The 19,371-nt window shown below is 40.7% G+C and overlaps 1 protein-coding gene across 1 annotated transcript in view; it reads right to left on the bottom strand.

Moving 5' to 3' along the window:
- The window catches only part of LOC124775288 (juvenile hormone acid O-methyltransferase-like), a 30,691-nt gene extending 11,559 nt beyond the window's left edge, over window positions 1-19,132 (bottom strand). Inside the window, exons 1-3 of the mRNA XM_047250126.1 lie at window positions 18,980-19,132; window positions 14,276-14,496; window positions 10,399-10,531 (exon numbers count right to left, since the gene is read on the bottom strand). Of these exons, the coding sequence (XP_047106082.1) occupies window positions 10,399-10,531; window positions 14,276-14,496; window positions 18,980-19,132 (507 nt within the window). The remainder of the gene's footprint in view (window positions 1-10,398; window positions 10,532-14,275; window positions 14,497-18,979) is intronic.
- Between the last annotated feature and the right edge of the window lie 239 nt (window positions 19,133-19,371).

Here is a 19,371-nt window from a genome sequence, read left to right as displayed (position 1 = left end):
TAATGGGACTTTCATTTGTTTTCTTACGTGTTTCCATGGGATTTCTAAGTAATTTTCTGTCAAATGCTCGTATGACTCCTTCAACAAGGGTTCTTGCGTAGGAGATCTTCTGCTGGTAAGGGTTGCACGTTCAGGAGACGTGTCATGGAATGGCTGTGTATGTGGACTGTGAGGAAATTCTACTCATGTCAGATAGTTTTATATTCTGACAGAATGTAACTTTGCAGTGTTACTTGAAAATGGCCATAAGGCCGAAATTGCAATAGTAACAATAAATATTTTATACAGTCAACAGCGACTACGATTTCTTTTAAGAAATGTTATATGACTGTGAATCCCAACTATGAGAAGTTAATCCAATTCTGCAAGTTGGCTAGGTCGTGGGAAATTGAAAAATGTTCACTACAGTTAGACCTTAAAATATTTCAGACAGTCATCGCACTCAGACTTTTTCAAGTTTATGAGGTCTTTGATTTTATGAAGGTTACTCAGAGAGAGAGAGAGATATATATATATTATATTATATATAATATACGTATATATATATATATATATAAAATATATATGTCATATATATTAAAATATTTCAGTCAGTCATCGCACTCAGACTTTTTCAAGTTTGTGATGCATTTGATTTTATGAAGGTTGCTCAGATACATATATAAATATATATATATATAATATACATATATATATATATAATATATATATATAATATATATTAAAATATTTCAGACAGTCATCACACTCAGACTTTTTCAAGTTTATGAGGTCTTTGATTTTATGAAGGTTACTCAGATACACACACACACACACACACACACACATATATATATATATATATATATGTAATATACATATATATATATATATATATATATATATATATATATATATATATATATATATATATATTAAAATATTTCAGACAGTCATCGCACTCAGACTTTTTCAAGTTTATGAGGTCTTTGTTTTATGAAGGTTACTCATATATATATATATATATATATATATATATATATATATAATGTACATGTATATATATATAATATATATTAAAATATTTCAAACAGTCATCGCACTCAGACTTTTTCAAGTTTATGAGGTCTTTGATTTTATGAAGGTTACTCAGATACATATATATACACATATATATATATATATATATATATATATATATATATATATATATATATATATATATATGTATATGTATATATACTCAGATATATATATATGTATATATATATATATATCTGAGTAACCTTCATAAAATCAAAGACCTCATAAACTTGAAAAAGTCTGAGTGCGATGACTGTCTGAAATATTTTAAGGTCTAACTGTAGTGAACATTTTTCAATTTCCCACGACCTAGCCGACTTGCAGAAAAAATATATATATATCCATAATTCCGTATGAGTGCGAGGGGGTGGAGATCTCTCCTGAGCACGTTGCAAGGCATCTCAGTTATGCCCAAAAAGTTCTTGTCCTCGGAGTTTGGTGGCCAGCGCCAGTGTTTAAACTCAGAAGAGTGTTCCTGGAGCCACTTTGTAGCAACTCTGAAAGTGTGGGGTGTGGAAATGTCGTACCGGAATTGCCCGTCGGAATGCACTATGGACATGAATGGATGCAGGTGATCAGACAGGATGCTTACGTACGTGTCACCTGCCAGAGTCGTACCTAGACGTATCAGGGGTCCCATATCACTACAACTGCACACGCCCCACACCATTACAGAGCCTCCACCGGGTCAAACAGTCCCCAGCTAACATGCAGGGTCCATGGATTCATGAGGTTGTCTCCATAGCCGTACACGTCCATCCGCTTGACACAATATGAAACAAGACTTGTCCGACCAGGCAACATGTTCCCAGTAATTGAGAATGCAATGTCGTGGTTCATGGGCCCAGTCAAGGCGTAATGCTTTGTGTCGTGCAATCACCAAGGGTACACGAGAAGACATTCGGCTCTGAAGCACGTATCGATGATGTTTCGTTAAATGGTTCGCACACTGACACTTGTTGATGGCCCAGCATTGAAATATGCAGAAATTTGTGAAAGACTGTCATGCTGAACGATTCTCTTCAGTCGTCATTGATCCCATTCTTGCAGGATCTTTTTCTGGCCGCAGCTATGTCGGAGATTTTATATTTTACTGGATTCCTGATACTCGCTGTACTCACGTGTAATGGTCACACGGGAAAATCCCCATTTTATCGCTACCTCGAAGATGCTGCGCCCCATCGCTCGTGAGCCGTCTATAACATCAATTTCAAACTCACTTAAATCTTGATAACCTGCCATTGTAGTAGTAGTAACCGATCTAACAACTGGACCAGACACACGTTGTCTTATGTAGGCGTTCCCGGCCGCTGCGCCGTATTCTGCCTGTTTACATATCTCTGTATTTGAATACTCATGCCTACACCAGTTTCTTTGGCGCTTCAGTGTTGCTTACAAATATTCCACATGTGGTTCAATCTGCATGGGTGTCAGATTTCCTATAGACTATGAGAGTAGGATGTTTTGGTAGATTCTATCTCAGTTCTAGCTCACTAGCTGATTCGTTCCTCTTAAGCTACCTCACTAGAACTTACACAGAACTTAACAAAACTTCCCACTATAATCCACTTTTCAGGTCTAACTCTCTTAATTTCTTTTAAATTACTTAGAAAAGTTAATGGTTCAAAATGGTTCAAATGGCTATGAGCACTATAAGTCTTAACTTCTGAGGTCATCAGTCGCCTAGAACTTAGAACTAATTAAACCTAACTAACCTAAGGACATCAGACACATCCATGCCCGAGGCAGGACTCGAACCTGCGACCGTAGCGGTGGCTCGGTTCCAGACTGTAGCGCCTAGAACCGCACGGCCACTACGGCCGGCTAGAAAAGTTAATATAACTGAACATTTTTTCGTATCACGTTAACCAGGTTTTTTCATACAAAAGGTGAACGTAAGAAAATATAGTTTAATATTTCATATAAAATGTAAAAGTAAGAAAATAAAATTTAATTCTTTATAAAAAGTGAACGTAAGAACGTAAATATAATGAATTATGGTGAATGTAAGAAATCGATCCCTTGCTCAAAATTTTCCCAATTCTTTCTTCTGGAGCAGCCATAAGATTTTTAAGAACTCTCGATTGTATTTGATTTTTTAGTGTTTCACACGTAACTTTAATTTTCTGATGCCTCTATACAATTTCTTTACAAATCCATCAAAATCCATCTTTTCGTTACTTATCTTTATAAAATTCATTAACATTCTTTTTTATAGACAGTCACCACATTGCTTTAGCTGTTTGATATTGTCCATTTAAAGATTATGAAATTTAATAGGACAAAATTAACTTCATTCCAAAAGAGTGCAAAACGTTCGCTATCGAACACCTTCCACTCGGTTAGTCCTATAAACCGAGCATCTGGCCTCTGGTCTCCCGTACGTCAGTGCACCTCGGAGGATTGCCTCTGAGTTAACAGATAGCTCCATTATTTCGGGCTGAAACACACCACCCACTCTTTAGGACTGGTCTTAAACATGGCCATTGGATTGTGATAGATCATACGGAAGCGAGGATGGAAAAAGTTTTGTCAAATATCTAGTTCTTCACTAACCACTGACGCTTTAGTGATTTCATGAGATAATGGTCAAAATCCTTCAGTCTTCATACTTGGTTTAGAGCTTTGACAGAGTAAATAAGCTCTAAAATTGTATGTGTATTAGGTATTCCAGTGACAAAGTACATACTATAAGCACTACTTTCATCAGTTCATTTTAGGTATAAATAAGTTATTTACTTCACATTTTAGTATTTTATTTGAAGTGAAGAAATGTAAATAACATGTAAATGATAGTATGAGTATTGAAAACAACTTTAAAAACAATTAATTAACGTTTAAAGTAGGACATGTTCAGCTATTATTTTCAATGGATCGTCCATCAGCGCCATCTCTGAAAGAAGTTTTGAACTGCCTTAGATTAGCGCGAGAGAATGTTTCACGTAAGTCATGCTGCAAACATCGCAAAAGAAAGTTTACGTAAGTTCGCTCAACGCGCATCCTTGCTTTCACTGACGTGAATTGTTGCTCTAGGTCAGTATTATCGTTATCTAGAGGCCACCCGCTGTCGGATAAAATACGAGTTGTCAGCTCCTAGTGCCAGCTGAAGCAGACTTGTCCTACTGCTAGCGATGTCCATCGATCTCACACAAATATTAACTGATTTTGAAATTGAAAAGGCTAATATAATCCACATAAAAAGAGCTATTCAGAAAAAATATAATGATTAATCATTTTCTAATTAACATACTAAATTTTTCAGTTTTTATTTTCTTTATTATTCTGAAAATATTTCAAAATCAAATGAAAACATGATATTAAAATTTCTTTAATTTTTTATAATTTTTTATTCATTTAAATAGTTAAAAACTTTCAGTAAGTATTCTGTGCCAAGAATTATAAGTTAAATTTTTCTTACATTACATTGTTACATACGTTAAAGTATCTGAACGAGTTTTTTCGTTAAAAGTTCCACACAAAGTTTCTTAGTCCTTTCCTGTGAACTTACGATATTATTTCTACACGCCATGTTAATCACATAGATAGGATAGTTACTTATGAAATTTATGAAGTTATGTCAGCGTCTGATTTGAGAAGTATAACTCATTTAAAATCGAGAAATGGATTGTATGCTTTGAGAATATTATTTGGTGGATTAATATTCCAAATTTCCTGTGGGAAAATTTCATTTCTTCCATTTTTCTGTAGATTAACGTGGTCGAATAATGAAGAGTGAAGTAACTGATTATTTTTACGATTTGTCTGAACTGTAATAAATTCGAAATACGGCATATCAAATTCTGCAGAGTTATGTGATATCTAGTTCGAAATTTTTCTTATCACTCAATCCTGCAACTTCTACAGTTGTACATGAACTTTTGGATTTTTCAGAATATTTTCTCGTTGTTCTAACTCGTAAGTTGGTTCATATTTAATAATTATTACACGAATTTCCATCAATTCCATTACAATTTATCCTTCCTTAGGAAGTGTATCTGTAATTTCAATCCAGCATCATTATAATCGGGTTATGTAAGAATTGCCTCTCCAGAACTAGAAGACCTAGTAAAAATTACGATAAGTCTCCTTCGCACATAATTTATTTATAATCTTTAAAAATTCACGAAGAATTGATAACGGATAAAGTACTTTATTTTTCTTACTCTTTATTTTTCTGTTATTTAGAATACGTCCTTCTAAGCTTATTTTATTAATAACAGATGAAGTCAGATATAACGCAGCTGTTGATGAAATCAAAGGATGTTCGATTATAGGTAAAACATTATTTCTTTCCTTTACGGTCACAAAATCAAACAGTTTTGTCACATAATTATTTGATTTTCCATTATACGTTGGATAATAGGATTCTGGTCCATTTGGATTAGCTATAACAATTCTAAAGTTCACGAAAAATTGTGCATAGTCATCAATATTTATTTCAATCTCTGTACCCACGTTGGGTGCTGTTAAATTATTTTTACTTTTCTCATTTGCAAGGAATGATTTTTTTCATTTCCCACCACTTTCAAGTTAAGAAAAGTGACCTAGGAAGTGTGTTCGTATTCTCAGGTCCACCATCTTGGATCGCCATCTTGGTTTCTGGTGTCATGTTAAATATCACATTATATCGTAAGTTATAGTAATTACGATGATAAGTGAAAATGTGAGATTACACGACACATACACACATACTCTGCAAACAACTGCACAAAGCTCGGCAAAGGATAGGTAGTATTGTAGCTCACGTTAGGGGTTCTCTGCCACACGAAAAGCTGTCCCGAGTAGCGATGATTCGGCAACGTCTGGCTAGAACGAACATGGCGCCGTTGGTAGTAGAGGGAGTGTGGCACGGTCGCTTAAAGCTGTCACTGCAGAGAAGACTCACCTCGCGATGGACAGGTATAGGTAGCGACGCGGCAATGTCAGATTTACGCGTGGCTGGTGCGTCCATGTACTGGTCATCTGATCCTGTGCGATGCTTGTATTCGAAACGATTTACTTTTGTGTTTGTGTTGCTGCTACATACAAGCTCAGGGAAGCATAGTATATCCTCTTAATAAAGCTCCACCCGCTGGACATTTCAGTACAGTTGTATCAGTAGCACGTAAAATTAACAGAGATTCATTTAGGCGAAGAAAATGGTAACTGATAAATTTTGGAAAGATATTTAATGAAACGTGATAAATTAACAATCAAGGAGTCAGATGGACATGTTACAAGAAGTCTGATTATGTTAGCAGAAAGGAGACGCAATTTACCATTGGAATGATATGCTTCTTTGTTTGCTAGTAATAAATTTTACGCAGTTTTAATAATTTAGTGACACTGTCCAGTCATTCTAGTTACATTTGTTATCATTTGTGGGCCGACTGTCGAGTAAACTGGTCTCTCTCTCGGCTTCGCCTTCGACGCCGCCAACCAGCATCGCATCTAAGTTTAGCGTGTTATTATCAATCCATCACCTGTGTCCATGCTGGTTCCCGCGGTATCTTGCTCAACCCACAGAGGGTCTCCCGGTAGCCAGCCAGAGGGTGCAGAACACGGGTCGCTCCAGACATGCACCTCTTGCTGCACCCGCCGCAGCCAGTAGAAAAATTATAACCTTCCGCCGCGCGAGTATTTCTCCCGGCACGGATCCGGCTAGAGCCAGCTCCGTCTTCGCCAGCCAGCCACTGAAGTAGCACCACTGCTTCGATACAGCCTCAGATAGGACGTCGCCCGCGACCTGCACACCGAGCCTTTGTGTTCCGCGCCGTGGACAAGTCGTGCTGCCCGTGAGATACAACCTTGCATACGTACTTTGTTTTGAAGACAGACTTTTCGTTGTTCACGAGAACGTAATGTAAGCTCTAAAGAATCTATTCTGACTTCGTTGAAGAACAGTTGTTTGTGACGAAACTTTCCTACACAAAACTAAGAAGAATTTCTGGAGAACGTTTGTTTTCTTCTATTGTACTGCATCAGAAACAGTGACTGCTTCTGTTCGAAGTTTACCTATTCAAATAAATAAAGTTCAGTTATGTTTACATGTGATATTGTGGAAACATTCCGAGTGAGGAACACTTTATTGTAACAACTTGAATTAATCAGAGCAAAAGCGTACATCTTCCTCTGTGTTAGAACTTAGCTGGCCTTAAGGATATACAAGGTGGCAATTATTGAACTATATGAAGTAAAATCGTCATAACTTCTGAACGGTTTGCGTTAGGACGTTCAAACTGCACTGTTGGCCGCGTGGCATAATGGGAATTAGTATGCCCATTGTTGTTTGGTTTAGTGACGAGGCCCAATTTCACCTGGATGGGTTCGGCAATAAGCAAAATTGGCGCATTTGGGGACTGAGAATCCGCATTTCACAGTCGAGGAGTCCCGTCACCCTCAACGTGAGACAGCATTGTGTGCAATGTCCAGTCACGGAATAATCGGTCGGTGCGATATTCCTTGATTGCGAGGACACTACCGAACGGTACGTGAAGGTTTTGGAAGATGATTTAATCCCCATCCCAGATTTCGACAAGGTGTGGTTCATGGAAAACGGAGCTCGGCCCCATCAAAGCAGAAGAGTGTTTGATGTCCTGGAGCAGCACTTTGGGGACACACACTGTGGCTCTGGGGTACCCAGAGGCCAATGGCTTGGGCCTCGACTGGCCGCCATATTCTCCAGGTGGGGCTGAAAACAGCCATTTAGGAAGTCATCGACAGCATCGACGTTCCACCACTTCAGTGGATCATGCAGAATTTCGCTATTCGTCTGCCTCTCATCACCGTCAATGTGGCAGGTATATCGAAAATGACATAATCTAAATATGAATATCAGTAGTGACGATGTTGAATAAATTGTGTGCACACGTCGTAGTTTGTAACTAATTTACGTTTTATTCAACTAGTTCAATAATTTTCATCCTGTAAAAGTCATAATTATACACGGGTGCAGAGTCTGCGCCTAAAAACTAGTTATTTTGGAATGTCTCACAAGAGGACATCTGAAGCCCCTTTTACATGGACGATTTTGTGGCCTCCTTTGACTACACGTGGCAAGTGATTCTACTGCAGCGCCCTGCCATTTTATTCCTGTATCGAGTCTCGTCTGTCGTGAGTTGTTGCTCTTCTTGACACATCAGCGCCAAAATTGCTTGCCTCGTGAGAGCTGTCTGCTCAGCAGTTTGTTTCTTGTTTGGTGAAAATGAGGTTATCAGGAATAACTCTTTTTACTAAAATAAAATCAACGTATAGTAACAGAAGTAAGAAATAGCAATGAAAATCTGTTAATGACCAAGAGGAAATTCATAGCGGATGTTCTGGACAAAGGGCGTATGCTGAATTCTCCACACTCTGCAGAAATGAAAGAATAGGTAAAGTAGTGTCACCCAAACACTTCCAAACATCTACTTTTAGTTACTCTAGAAAATCCACTCAACATCAGAAATTTTGGATTGCCCGTTTATTTGGGAATCCACGGCACAGAAAGCAAAAATTGGCTCTGAGGCAAGCGTGTATTTTCATTTGCGATGTGCCCAGAACACCAAAGAGGAAAAACAGACATTTTTGTAATGGCAAAATCCTCTGTTTCCCATGAGAGGTTTTTCACAGCACTCCTGAGCCAAAGTCAATACATGGTGGAATGTTTCGTTGTTCGGATGCAGGCTTGAAACTGCAGTTTGTGTACTATCGATGAGATTGTCCAGCCAGCCCTGGTCCAGATTGCCCCACTCTCCAATGACGATTCTGCGTAAGTGGCAGAGGACGTGGTCGTTGTCGATGTCCGACTGGTTTCACAGTATCGAAGAAGAAGAAGAGCTAATAGCTTATAAGATGCCAATTTTACAGTCCATATTTACTGGACACTTTTTCTTCCTGTCATATTCCTAACTACTGATCATTCCTCCCGGGAAACCCCCGCCCCCCCTCCTCCCCCAGGTTTGTGGCTCGAGTTCAGTAGAGAATCGTAATTAAGAGGATGAGAGGGTATACTGAAATGTAATTTCTCCGAATTTTTTAATTTGAAAACTCGCAAGGCTGTTTAAATAAACCAAACTTTATTAACATTCTAATGCAGTATTCTTCATGTCTACATATTTACTGCTCAACAAAGTCACCTTGGTGAGGAACACATGTCCCCTATGAGAGACCAGTTATTTGCTACAGTCATTGTAGAGTGTCTGACATTATTGACTCAGCTAAAACCTTACCTCTAATTGCACTGATTCATCACTATCAAAGAAAGGAGATGTTTCTTAAGTTTTGGAAAGAGATGATGCTCTGCCACACACAATGAGGTTGTTGTAGTTGTTGTGGTCTTCAGCCCGAAGACTGCTTTGATGCCGCTGTCCATGCTACTCTATCCTGCGCAAATCTCTTCATCCCGAAATAAGTACTGCAACCTACATCCTTCTGAATCTGCTTATTGTACTCATCTCTTGGTCTCCCTCGACGACTTTTACTCGCTTCATTACAAGCACAAACAACCCAGCATCGCACATTGTGATGTCGATACAGTCATCACTGTACACAGTTTTAATTCATCTACATATTTCAATTAGAGGCATGTTGTCTGCGGTTAGAAACTTGATTACAACACGGCGTTTGTTACGCACCGACTTAGTTAACGTTACACACCTCTATTTTACAAGCAACAGTTCGAAACCATGTCAACCGAGTAATGTGCAAGATCTTTAATACCTCAATCTGTATAGAGAACAGAATTAAAAATTCGCAGGAATTACTTTTTAGCACGCCCTCGTATCTGCCGAACAGTGACTTACTAGGTGCATCAGCGCTCAGAAGCGAGAAATATTACCGTAGCAAAAAAAGTTGACTACTACTGAGGTAGGTCGCATTCGGGGGGACGACGGTTCAATCCCGTCTCCGGCCATCCTGATTTAGGTTTTCCGTGATTTCCCTGAATCGCTTCAGGCAAATGCCGGGATGGTTCCTTTGAAATGGCACGGCCGATTTCCTTCCCCACCTTCCCTCGCCCGAGTTTGCGCTCCGTCTCTAATGACCTCGTTGTCGACGGGACGTTAAACACTAATCTCCTCCTCCATTACTGAGGTAGGGCATTTTTAGAATTATTAATCATCATTTGCCAAGTATTGCAAATGGCTCTGAGCACTATGGGACTTAACTGCTGAGCTCATCAGTCCCCTAGAACTTAGAACTACTTAAACCTAACTAACCTAAGGACATCACACACATCCATACCCGACGCAGGATTTGAACCTGCGACCGAAGCGGTCGCGCGGTTCCAGACTGTAGCGCCTAGAACCGCTCGGCCACTCCGGCCGGCGCCAAGTATTGCTGAGATTTAGCAGGACGACGGCTAGACCTAAGTGTTACCTGCATGTACTGGGCCCAACGCGAGTCTTTCGCCATTTCTTCAAGCACTGTGTAATGAGTCATGTTAGCTATTATGCTGAAGACAGCCTCTCCGCCAGACACCAACAGCTTGTGAATGTTCTGGACAGCACGCCTGTGAAAATATTAATTTATTAGAGGGCGTCGCCCCAGTGGAAGATACGCAAGATTTCTTGACTTTTTCTAAGAATTGTATGAACGAATTAGAACAAAACTATTTTTAAAGAAAATATACAATAATAATACTGAAAACCCAAACAAAATAAGGTGTTTTTAATTTCATTAATACGTTGTACAAACGTGGTTAATTAACGAGCTTCAACTTGCTGTTCCCAACGCCGAACACATAATGAGAACGAAAACATTGTAAATGTGAGCACAAAAATGAAATGAAATGTGACGGTAACTTCAGTGTCGTTATAGGTCTTCAGTGTAATCATTCCTTGTTCTCTGTTGATATCTTGTGCTATTTGAAAACCAGCCGACTGCGCACACCTTTGTGAAAATTCAGAATGGCACTCCATTAATTCCATAAAAAAATTAGTGTCTACAACTTTTTTGTTCCTGTGGCTTCAAATGTTTCATTAAATTATAGACAAACTTTAAAATTACTACCTTTCTAGGGGCAAAGATTAAATTTTCTAAAAATTTAAGACGTCTGACTAGTTAATCCTCCAACCGATCAATGAAAGAGTTTTTAAATTTATCATAAGAACATACCACTGTTGTAAGGCAGCCTGGTATTACAGGCAGCGACGTGTTCTTCTAATGGACTCTTAGGGTCAGGCAGCGACCCTGCTGTTGAATGTTGCAGCTAATGCGCTATTGACGGCATTTTTTCCCGTCACTGCATCCTATTTTGATTTCTTAGAAATTCTCATTCTGACACGATGAAAGGGATACGTTTTCATGTCCAACTTTCTTCTGCTGTATCACACAACTCGAATAGATGAATAGATGCCAACACCGTGGATCGAAGAGGGGGGGGGGGGGGGAAGAGAAGTAACAACGGCCGGATATGCCGTTTTATTGAGACCAGCAGCAGCTTCTCCCCTGTACCCATCTCTAGTTTCCTTTCCTTCTTTTTCCGTTGAGTTCAAAGCGTGAATGACAATTTTTTCATGTCTCATAGAGAATACAGGCGTTTATTTCCTCCAAAGAAGTTTTACAGCTTCTAGTTCTACACTACTCTCTCCGTAATCTCTCGTTCAAAGATGCCTTACAGAACAACATGTAGCGAATCATGAACTTTCGTGGTTCTTTCTGTATATCGAGAAGGAACATATTCAGTAAATAGTACGCCATTGCAGCTTTTATTTTTCTTCCAGTTGACTAGTCGAACATGCGCCAAATCCTCTTCTGGTAAAAAAAAAGTTGCTTCTATCGGGAGACCAGAGGTGGGCTCCATCCTTTAAAATTTGTCTTCATCTAAAAAGAAAAAAGGAAACATTTTATAGTGAGCGGACGCTAAAAGGTTTCAAAAAGGGGCTGGATTGGCAATAAAATATTGTCACTTCTACCACGTCGCGGCAGTACGCAAGTTGCTATGTGGAAAGTATAAGGTGGCAGTGTCTTTCCTGTGTGAGTTAGGGCAGCTCGGTGAAGGGCAAAGCAAAACACGAGCCGAGAAGACAAAGGAACGCATTATTTTTTGTAGAATACCATATTTGGGTGCACTACATGAAAAAAATTGCAGTCGTAAGAGATGTAAACCATTACTTCAGAGTGTTTTACATTTTCGGATGTAAACAGAAAACCCAGGCACAAGCAAAAAGCCCTGGTAAACAAATATAATAAAGAGGCTGGATATTGTATTACATGTAATGATTGCCGTAAGAAATATATAGGACACATCTGTAGGTTATTTCAAATAAGATTTCAGGAACACCATATCTTAAATAACCCACAAGCCAAATTAACAGCGCACTTAGCAAAGAGGGACACAGCAACACAAGTCCTTCAGAAAATTAAAAAATATTCCATAAGAAAGAAAAAAGCCACATTTAGAATATGTTAGAGAGAGTAAAAACTTTTAGATATAAAAACTAAAACGCACAATTCACGTTGAATAACCAATTGGAACTAAAGCACCATATCATTCTGGCTAATTTTGATTGTTTGTATGATTTGGTTTTAGAACGTAATAAAATTCTGTATTATTCTCGTGTGTAAAGGTATCGACCCAACGCTCCTAGTCATGAGTACATGACGTCACACTGTCCATATGAGGCCCACGAGAAAGACAGGCCGCAGCGCGTACGTCACGAAGGTAGGCCTGAACTCGCTCGCTCGCTCAGCTCAGCAGACAAAATGCGTTCCTAGACCTGTTAACTCGTAGCTGGGTGTGTACACACTAACGAGAATTGCATCTTCTACTGGAATTTGCTATTATGAAGTCCTACTGATTAACAGTACTACAAGGAAATGTAATACTCGATATAAATGTGTATAGCATTTAGTCTATTCTGCTTAACAGTCCTCATTTGATACAAGAAGTGGTTCCTTCTGCAACTGATAATCATTGTGGCATGATTTTATTTTTATTGTACCCCAGTACAGCCGTAACAAACTGTAAGTAGGCCTATGGACTTCCTGTCATTGTAGGACTAATAACAGTAATAATCCATAATAGCGGATTCCAGTAAAAGACGCAATTCTCGTTTGTACGTACACATCTAGTTACCAGCTAAAAGATGTAGAAACGCAGTTTTTGTCTGCTGAGTTGAGAGAACGAGCGAGCGCAGGCCTACATTCGTGACGTACGCTCCGCAGCCTCTTTCTTGCGGGCCTCGGTCCACATGGATAGCTTCCGTTCCGCCAGCCACATAATCTCTCCTTGTCGGTCATTCAGGAAGCTTTTGCTTAGTCCTACACTGAGCTGCCCTTCTGTCACACTGGTAAGACATTGCCACCTGACATTTTCCACATAGTAATCTGCGTAATGTCGCGACCAATCATGTTAGTAGTGACAATTTTTTAACGCTAAACCGTCCCTTTTTAAAATCTTTCAGCGTCGACTCACTACAGTATACATTTTCTTTCGTCTTTTTTGATGGGGGCAAATTTTAAGAAATGGAGCACGCCATAGTGTGACGATATTCACTCAATAGTAAATCCTGACTAGGAGCGACGGGTATGCCTGCCATCTTTTTTGAAGTTGTGACTATATTTTAGACATTCCTTTCTTAATTTTAATATCCTCAGTGACGCTGTACTTTGCTTCTTATCGCGTATGTTGCACCTGACGATGCGACTTTAGGCAGCGAAACCCACTGTGCTTCAATGAAAAACAATTTAACCAACTGTTAGCGGACTTCTTCCTAACGTCATGCCTTTCAAAAGTTTGCGGTTGGCCTGAAAATAAAATAGTTTATTTCTATTTTAAACAGCGATCTTTACCTTCTGACTTGCCCTCGTAGTTACATGGTGCTCTGTGACTTCGTTTTAATACATAATACGTTCAAAAATGGTTCAAATGGCTCTAAGCACTTGGGGACTTAAACATCTGAGCTCATCAGTCCCCTAGACTTAGAACTACTTATACCTAACTAACCTAAGGACATCCACACACACCCACGTCCGAGGCAGGATTCGAACCTGCGACCGTAGCAGCAACGCGGTTCCGGACTGAAGCGCCTAGAACCGCTCGGCCACAACGGCCGTCAAATACATTCTTCTGCCAGTCTGGCAACAAGCCTTACATAATCTGCTTGTTACGGCATTTCTTGCTCATGGAAGTACCACAGTAGCAATCCATAGCTGGAGTGATCAAGTGTAACGCCTCTTGTATTACAGTCGGAGAAATAAGGCAGGCCATCTGTTGTACGGTATTGGATAAGGCGACAAACTGAGCACACACCTGTTGTCGGGCACCCAATGCAGCAGCAGCAAACAGAACACCTTGCCGAAGGGCGCGTACTGCCACACTGCGGAGTTCTCCAGGTCGGGCTGAACCACGTCCAGCTGCTCGTACGTGATGGTGCCTGGCAGCGCGTTGTGCCGCCTGCAGAACTCCAGCATCTTTGTGCTGATGTCACCGGCCACCAGCTTCGTACCCGGTGGCAGCCGCGGGGCTAAAACCTGCCAGTACAGAAATATACTTTCTGATTTGCTGTCCTAAGCTATGCAGCTAGTAAAGTTAATCTGCACTTCAGTTTCTTCGAGGAGACAAAGCGATAAACAGCGTGCTGAGTCCGACTTCCAGACTTGTCGAGGAGTGAGAAAAGAGGAGACTGATAGAAGAGGCCGCAGTTGTCGAATGGAGAACACGGTGCATGTTTCACACCGTCCAGTTCGTGTGTCGTGGTCCGGTACGTGTGGGAGGCTCGCCGCGCTGTACTACGGAACATAGCTCAACGGACCAGCTAAAGCCTGAGAGATGTACAGGGCTGTCGAGAACGGTGTTAAAAGCTTGTAAGGTTGTTGCAGCGTAGGTTGCACTGGGAAATAATTATTAATCGTTTCTGATTTTGTTATTATTGAAGTTAGCTAGACAAGTAGTTGAACACGTGAATTCAAGCAGTGTACCGGAGAAGCTATTGCCAGACGTGTTCTTCGTTCATTCCCTCAGGCAACACCAACGTAGCTTCTGCTCACCTAGCATCAATTTATAACTTCCGGAAAAGGCACGTTTTAACTGGTAATGAGCATTTGAAGAAGTGGTAACCCACGGACTAACAGATGTCTGTGCATTACCGCACTTTTGCCCGTGCAAGTGCTTGAATTGCTAATTAAATCGGACTTGCCGCAACGTATGAATTTTGTTCTCAGCAATTATTTCTCAGTACAGCCTACCTTGCAACACCCCTACAAGCTTTTCAGACTGTCTCTGTCAACCCTGCGACAACTGACAGGTAGTTCAGGCGGCGCATCATCAACTGGTGTCTATCTGAAAACCCGCCGGTATCTTGGAAACTGCATCGGTTGTGGACGGCTCCTGTATACACAGGGTGTGCTTGTCGGGTCCACGCCTTCAGCAAGCGTTTAACGCTTGTGTGAGGAACATCGGCTGCGTTTGAGCTTTATTGGAGTTGGATTCGTTTCCAGATTCATGTGTCTTTGTGTAAGAACATTGCTCATAAATTGGCCAGAACACTAGGTACGTACAATTCGTTTCTTTTTAGGGTTCCTTACTTCAGTCGGTAACAATCGAACCCCTACTGGATTACTTTACTGTCGGTCTGTCTGTCTGTCCAACTGTAAAAAACCCTTTTCCTCAGGAACGAGTAAACGTATGAAGTTCAAATTTATGTCACATGCTAATATCTACGGTCCCTTGACGGAGTAAAAACGTGAAGCTTCCAAGACAGTGAAATCACGAGGTACGGCCACTTGCGACATATTTTGACACTCGCAAGCTCACTCATCAAAACTATAGTTACTTCTCGTTCACCTACAATCATGAATTTTGGCAAGAAGCAAGATTTCACAGTTTATGTAAATTTGTAATTGTATCACACGAAAAAATATCTTTTTGTCATTTGAAATCCGACCTCACACTTGAAATTAAAACATTTTCGAACGCCTTGCAATTCCTGGTACCAATATTTTGTCTGTATCAGTGTTGATAACAGGCAAAAGTTGTCGAGATTCTCCATTTCCGATATGGATGAACTGTCTATATACGTAATTAAATTTGTATGGGACCCTCACAGCGCGAGACCAAAACACACAGTGCAATTTTTCGTTGTACAGGATGTTAATAAAATCGTACTATGCATTACGAGGTTGCAGTATGGACTAAAACAAGAAAAAAATCCAGTGTACATGGGCTCTAAAATGTATAACTTAAGTGCTATGAGCATTTGTTCATATAGGCTCGTGTAAAACAAATTTCTAATACTGAACAAGTGGTCACAGCTGTTAATATATACATTTTAGAACCCATGTTTACTTGATATTTTTGTCTTGGTTTGAACCACATTATCACATCTCAAAAAAAAAAAAAAAAAAAAAAAAAAAAAAATCGTCCGAACAGGCCTTGGAAGGCCCAATGGTACCGCCCGGCCTCCATGTCATCCTCAGCCCACAGGCGGCACTGGATGTGCATATGGAGGGGCATGTGGTCAGCACACCGCACTCCAGACCTTTTGTCAATTTACGAGACCGGAGCCGCTACTTCTCAATCAATTAGCTCCTCACTTTGCCTCACAAGGGCTGAGTGCAGCCCGCTTGCCAGCAGCGCTCGGCAGACGGGATGGTCACCCATCCAAGTGTTACCACAGCCCGACAGCGCTAACTTCGGTGATCTGACGGGAACCGGTGTCACCACTGCGACAAGGCCGTTGACATCGCCTTTCAAATTATGGGATAATTTTGTAACATCTTGCATAAATAATCCCTGTTTAGTTGTGAGCACCATGTTTTTTCTTGCTTTCGAAAAGGACATATCGATTTGTTACTTATTACACAATGGAAAATTCAAGACAGAAAGTAACAGTACTATGAAAAAGATAGTTGATACTCACTATATTGCGGAGGTACCGAGTCGAAGATAGGTACAACAAAAATACTGTCAGAAAATGAGCTTTCGGATAACAGAGCCTTCATCGCAAATTGTCGGAGATTATGATCATGTATGTGTGAGTTACGGTTGCGAGTGTGTGAGTGTGTGTGTGTGTGTGTGTGTGTGTGTGTGTGTGTGTGTGTGTGTGTACGTTGTCTATTTTCGACGAAAGCCTTGTTAGCCGAAAGCTCACTTCCTGACAGTCTTTTTGTTGAGGCTGTCGGCGACTCACCATCTCCGCTATATGGTGAGTAGCAACTACCCTTTCTTGTTAATTATTATAGGTGCCTGAAATTTGGTGCACCTTTTGTGTATCAGGTCGTACTGTAAATCAGGAGATGAAGAAGGAATATGCAAGTAGAATAGAAATCCCACAGCATGTCTCAAATCTATTGTCGTACATAGGACGTTACGTATAGCTTTCTTTACTAAAATTCATGAATGGGTGTGATAAATGTAAAGCCCTTGTTGCTGCTGGTGATGAGTTATCTGTGTGCGGGATGGACAGTGACATTATCTCATTTACTCAGTATGTGCAGCGGCGCATTAAAGCTACCATTTACTGGTAGTCTGGCATATCAAATTGTTGTTGAAGGAGAAGATAGTGAAGTAGCTGTAACAGTGGCAGTGCACCACAGCCCACGGATAAGCAATTACACCGCGATTCGAATATGTTCGTAGGTAGTATTGTACAATATTGCATTGTCATAGGGATTATCCACACCACAAGTCGCTGCATCAAGAACTTCATGGCGCCGATTACCATAACCGGGTAGTGGTTTGTAAATGGACACGTCAACAAATGCAATCGACCTCCACGTTATTTCCCGAGAAACTATTTTCCAGTGAGTCTATATTCACAAACTATGGTTGCCTTAACCGGGAAACTATGCATTACTGGAATGAAGACAATCCCCACTGGTTACAGCAAGTTGACCATCAGCGTCCTTGGTCGGTTTACATATGGTGATGCGTCATAGGAAACAAACTCATTAGTCCGTATCTTATCGACGGCACGTTCAAGGGGCACAAACAGGGACAATGGGTACAACTGTAAGATATTGACCCGAACGTTCGACAACGTATGTGGTATCAGCATGACGGTTGCCCAGTGCATTACGCAATTGAAGCACCGGAGCTATTAAACCGTTTTTACACTGGTCGGTGGATCGGGAGAAGTGGCCCTGTTAATTGTTCTGCTAGGTCGCCGGATTTGATGTCACCGGATTTCTTCCGGTTGGGATATTTAAAAGATAAAGTATATCAGCAGGTGCCAACAGGCCGTGAAGACATGATCGACAGAATCAAAAACGGCTATGCTGGTAGTCCCGCATCTATGCATCTGTCCTGTGTACGGTCAATTGAAAAGTGGATGACTAAGTGTACTGAAGTTGGCGATACTACGTTTGAACACTTACTCGAAATGGAAAAGGAGAGTAGAGTTCGTCGCGAGCCATGGCCACAGTGCCGCGTCAAGTACTCCCCTGTTCGATGTGTCGGAGGAATACGACGAAGCGACTGGGGTTCACAATTAAAAGTTACGAAATACTGGCCTGGCCTAACTTCACAGCATGGAGGTGCGGTCCCAGATGCCATTCAAGGGCCATTGAGTATCATGTCATAAATTACGATTGGGTACCTATTTCTGTTCCTCTGATTACAGCGTCATCTGTGGCGAAAGGAAGGAAATGCTTCAGACAAAAGTATATACATTTGGCTGTAAAATCGTAATCTGCAATAAAAAAAAAACGGAGGTTCCCATTGAAGATTTCGAAGTTACCCATACCAGCCATGCACATGGTTGTGTGGCTGGTTGAGTGTGATATTACTGGATGTCCCTCTCTGAGACAGAAAAATTGGAATTTGAACTTTTTTTTGGTCCGAAGTGTAGTTTCGAGATACTCCAGTGTCTTCTGTTAAAATAAACACTCTGTATACCTCCTTATCTCAGTGGTCCTAGATATCCAAGAGCGACGATACGTTTCAGAATGCGACGGAGTTGCTTAGTAGTCGAATGGTCTGATGGAGTAGTAACGTGACTGGAACTGAAGAACCCACCTTTCTGGTGACGTCACCGGGTCCGCAGCCAATGTCGAGCACCGGCAGCGGCTGCCTCGGCCACGTGAGGACCGGCCACAGGTCGTCAACCTGTTTGGCGGCCAGCACTGTCAGGGGAGTGCACCCGAGGTTGTACAAGTCCGGCTTATCCATGCTGGTTAGAAGTCTATCCCCCTCACAGACAGGAACAAGATGCTGATGCCTGGAAGAAAGATGTTTTTAGAGAAATCTCCCTCCACATGAGATACAGTTTAAAGGGACGGTGGACGTTAACCTTTTGTCATTAGAGACGGAATACAAGTCAGTTTATGGAAGACGTCTTTAAACCAAGGCCGTAGTTATTTATGAGTTAATGAAATTTATCGTAAATAATATACCTCATTTTTCAAACC

The sequence above is a fragment of the Schistocerca piceifrons genome, chromosome 2 (genome assembly GCF_021461385.2).
Source record: "Schistocerca piceifrons isolate TAMUIC-IGC-003096 chromosome 2, iqSchPice1.1, whole genome shotgun sequence".
NCBI classification, from domain to species: Eukaryota; Metazoa; Arthropoda; class Insecta; order Orthoptera; family Acrididae; genus Schistocerca; species Schistocerca piceifrons.
Note: the sequence above shows the minus strand (reverse complement) of the source record. Positions and strands in the feature narration are given on the sequence as shown.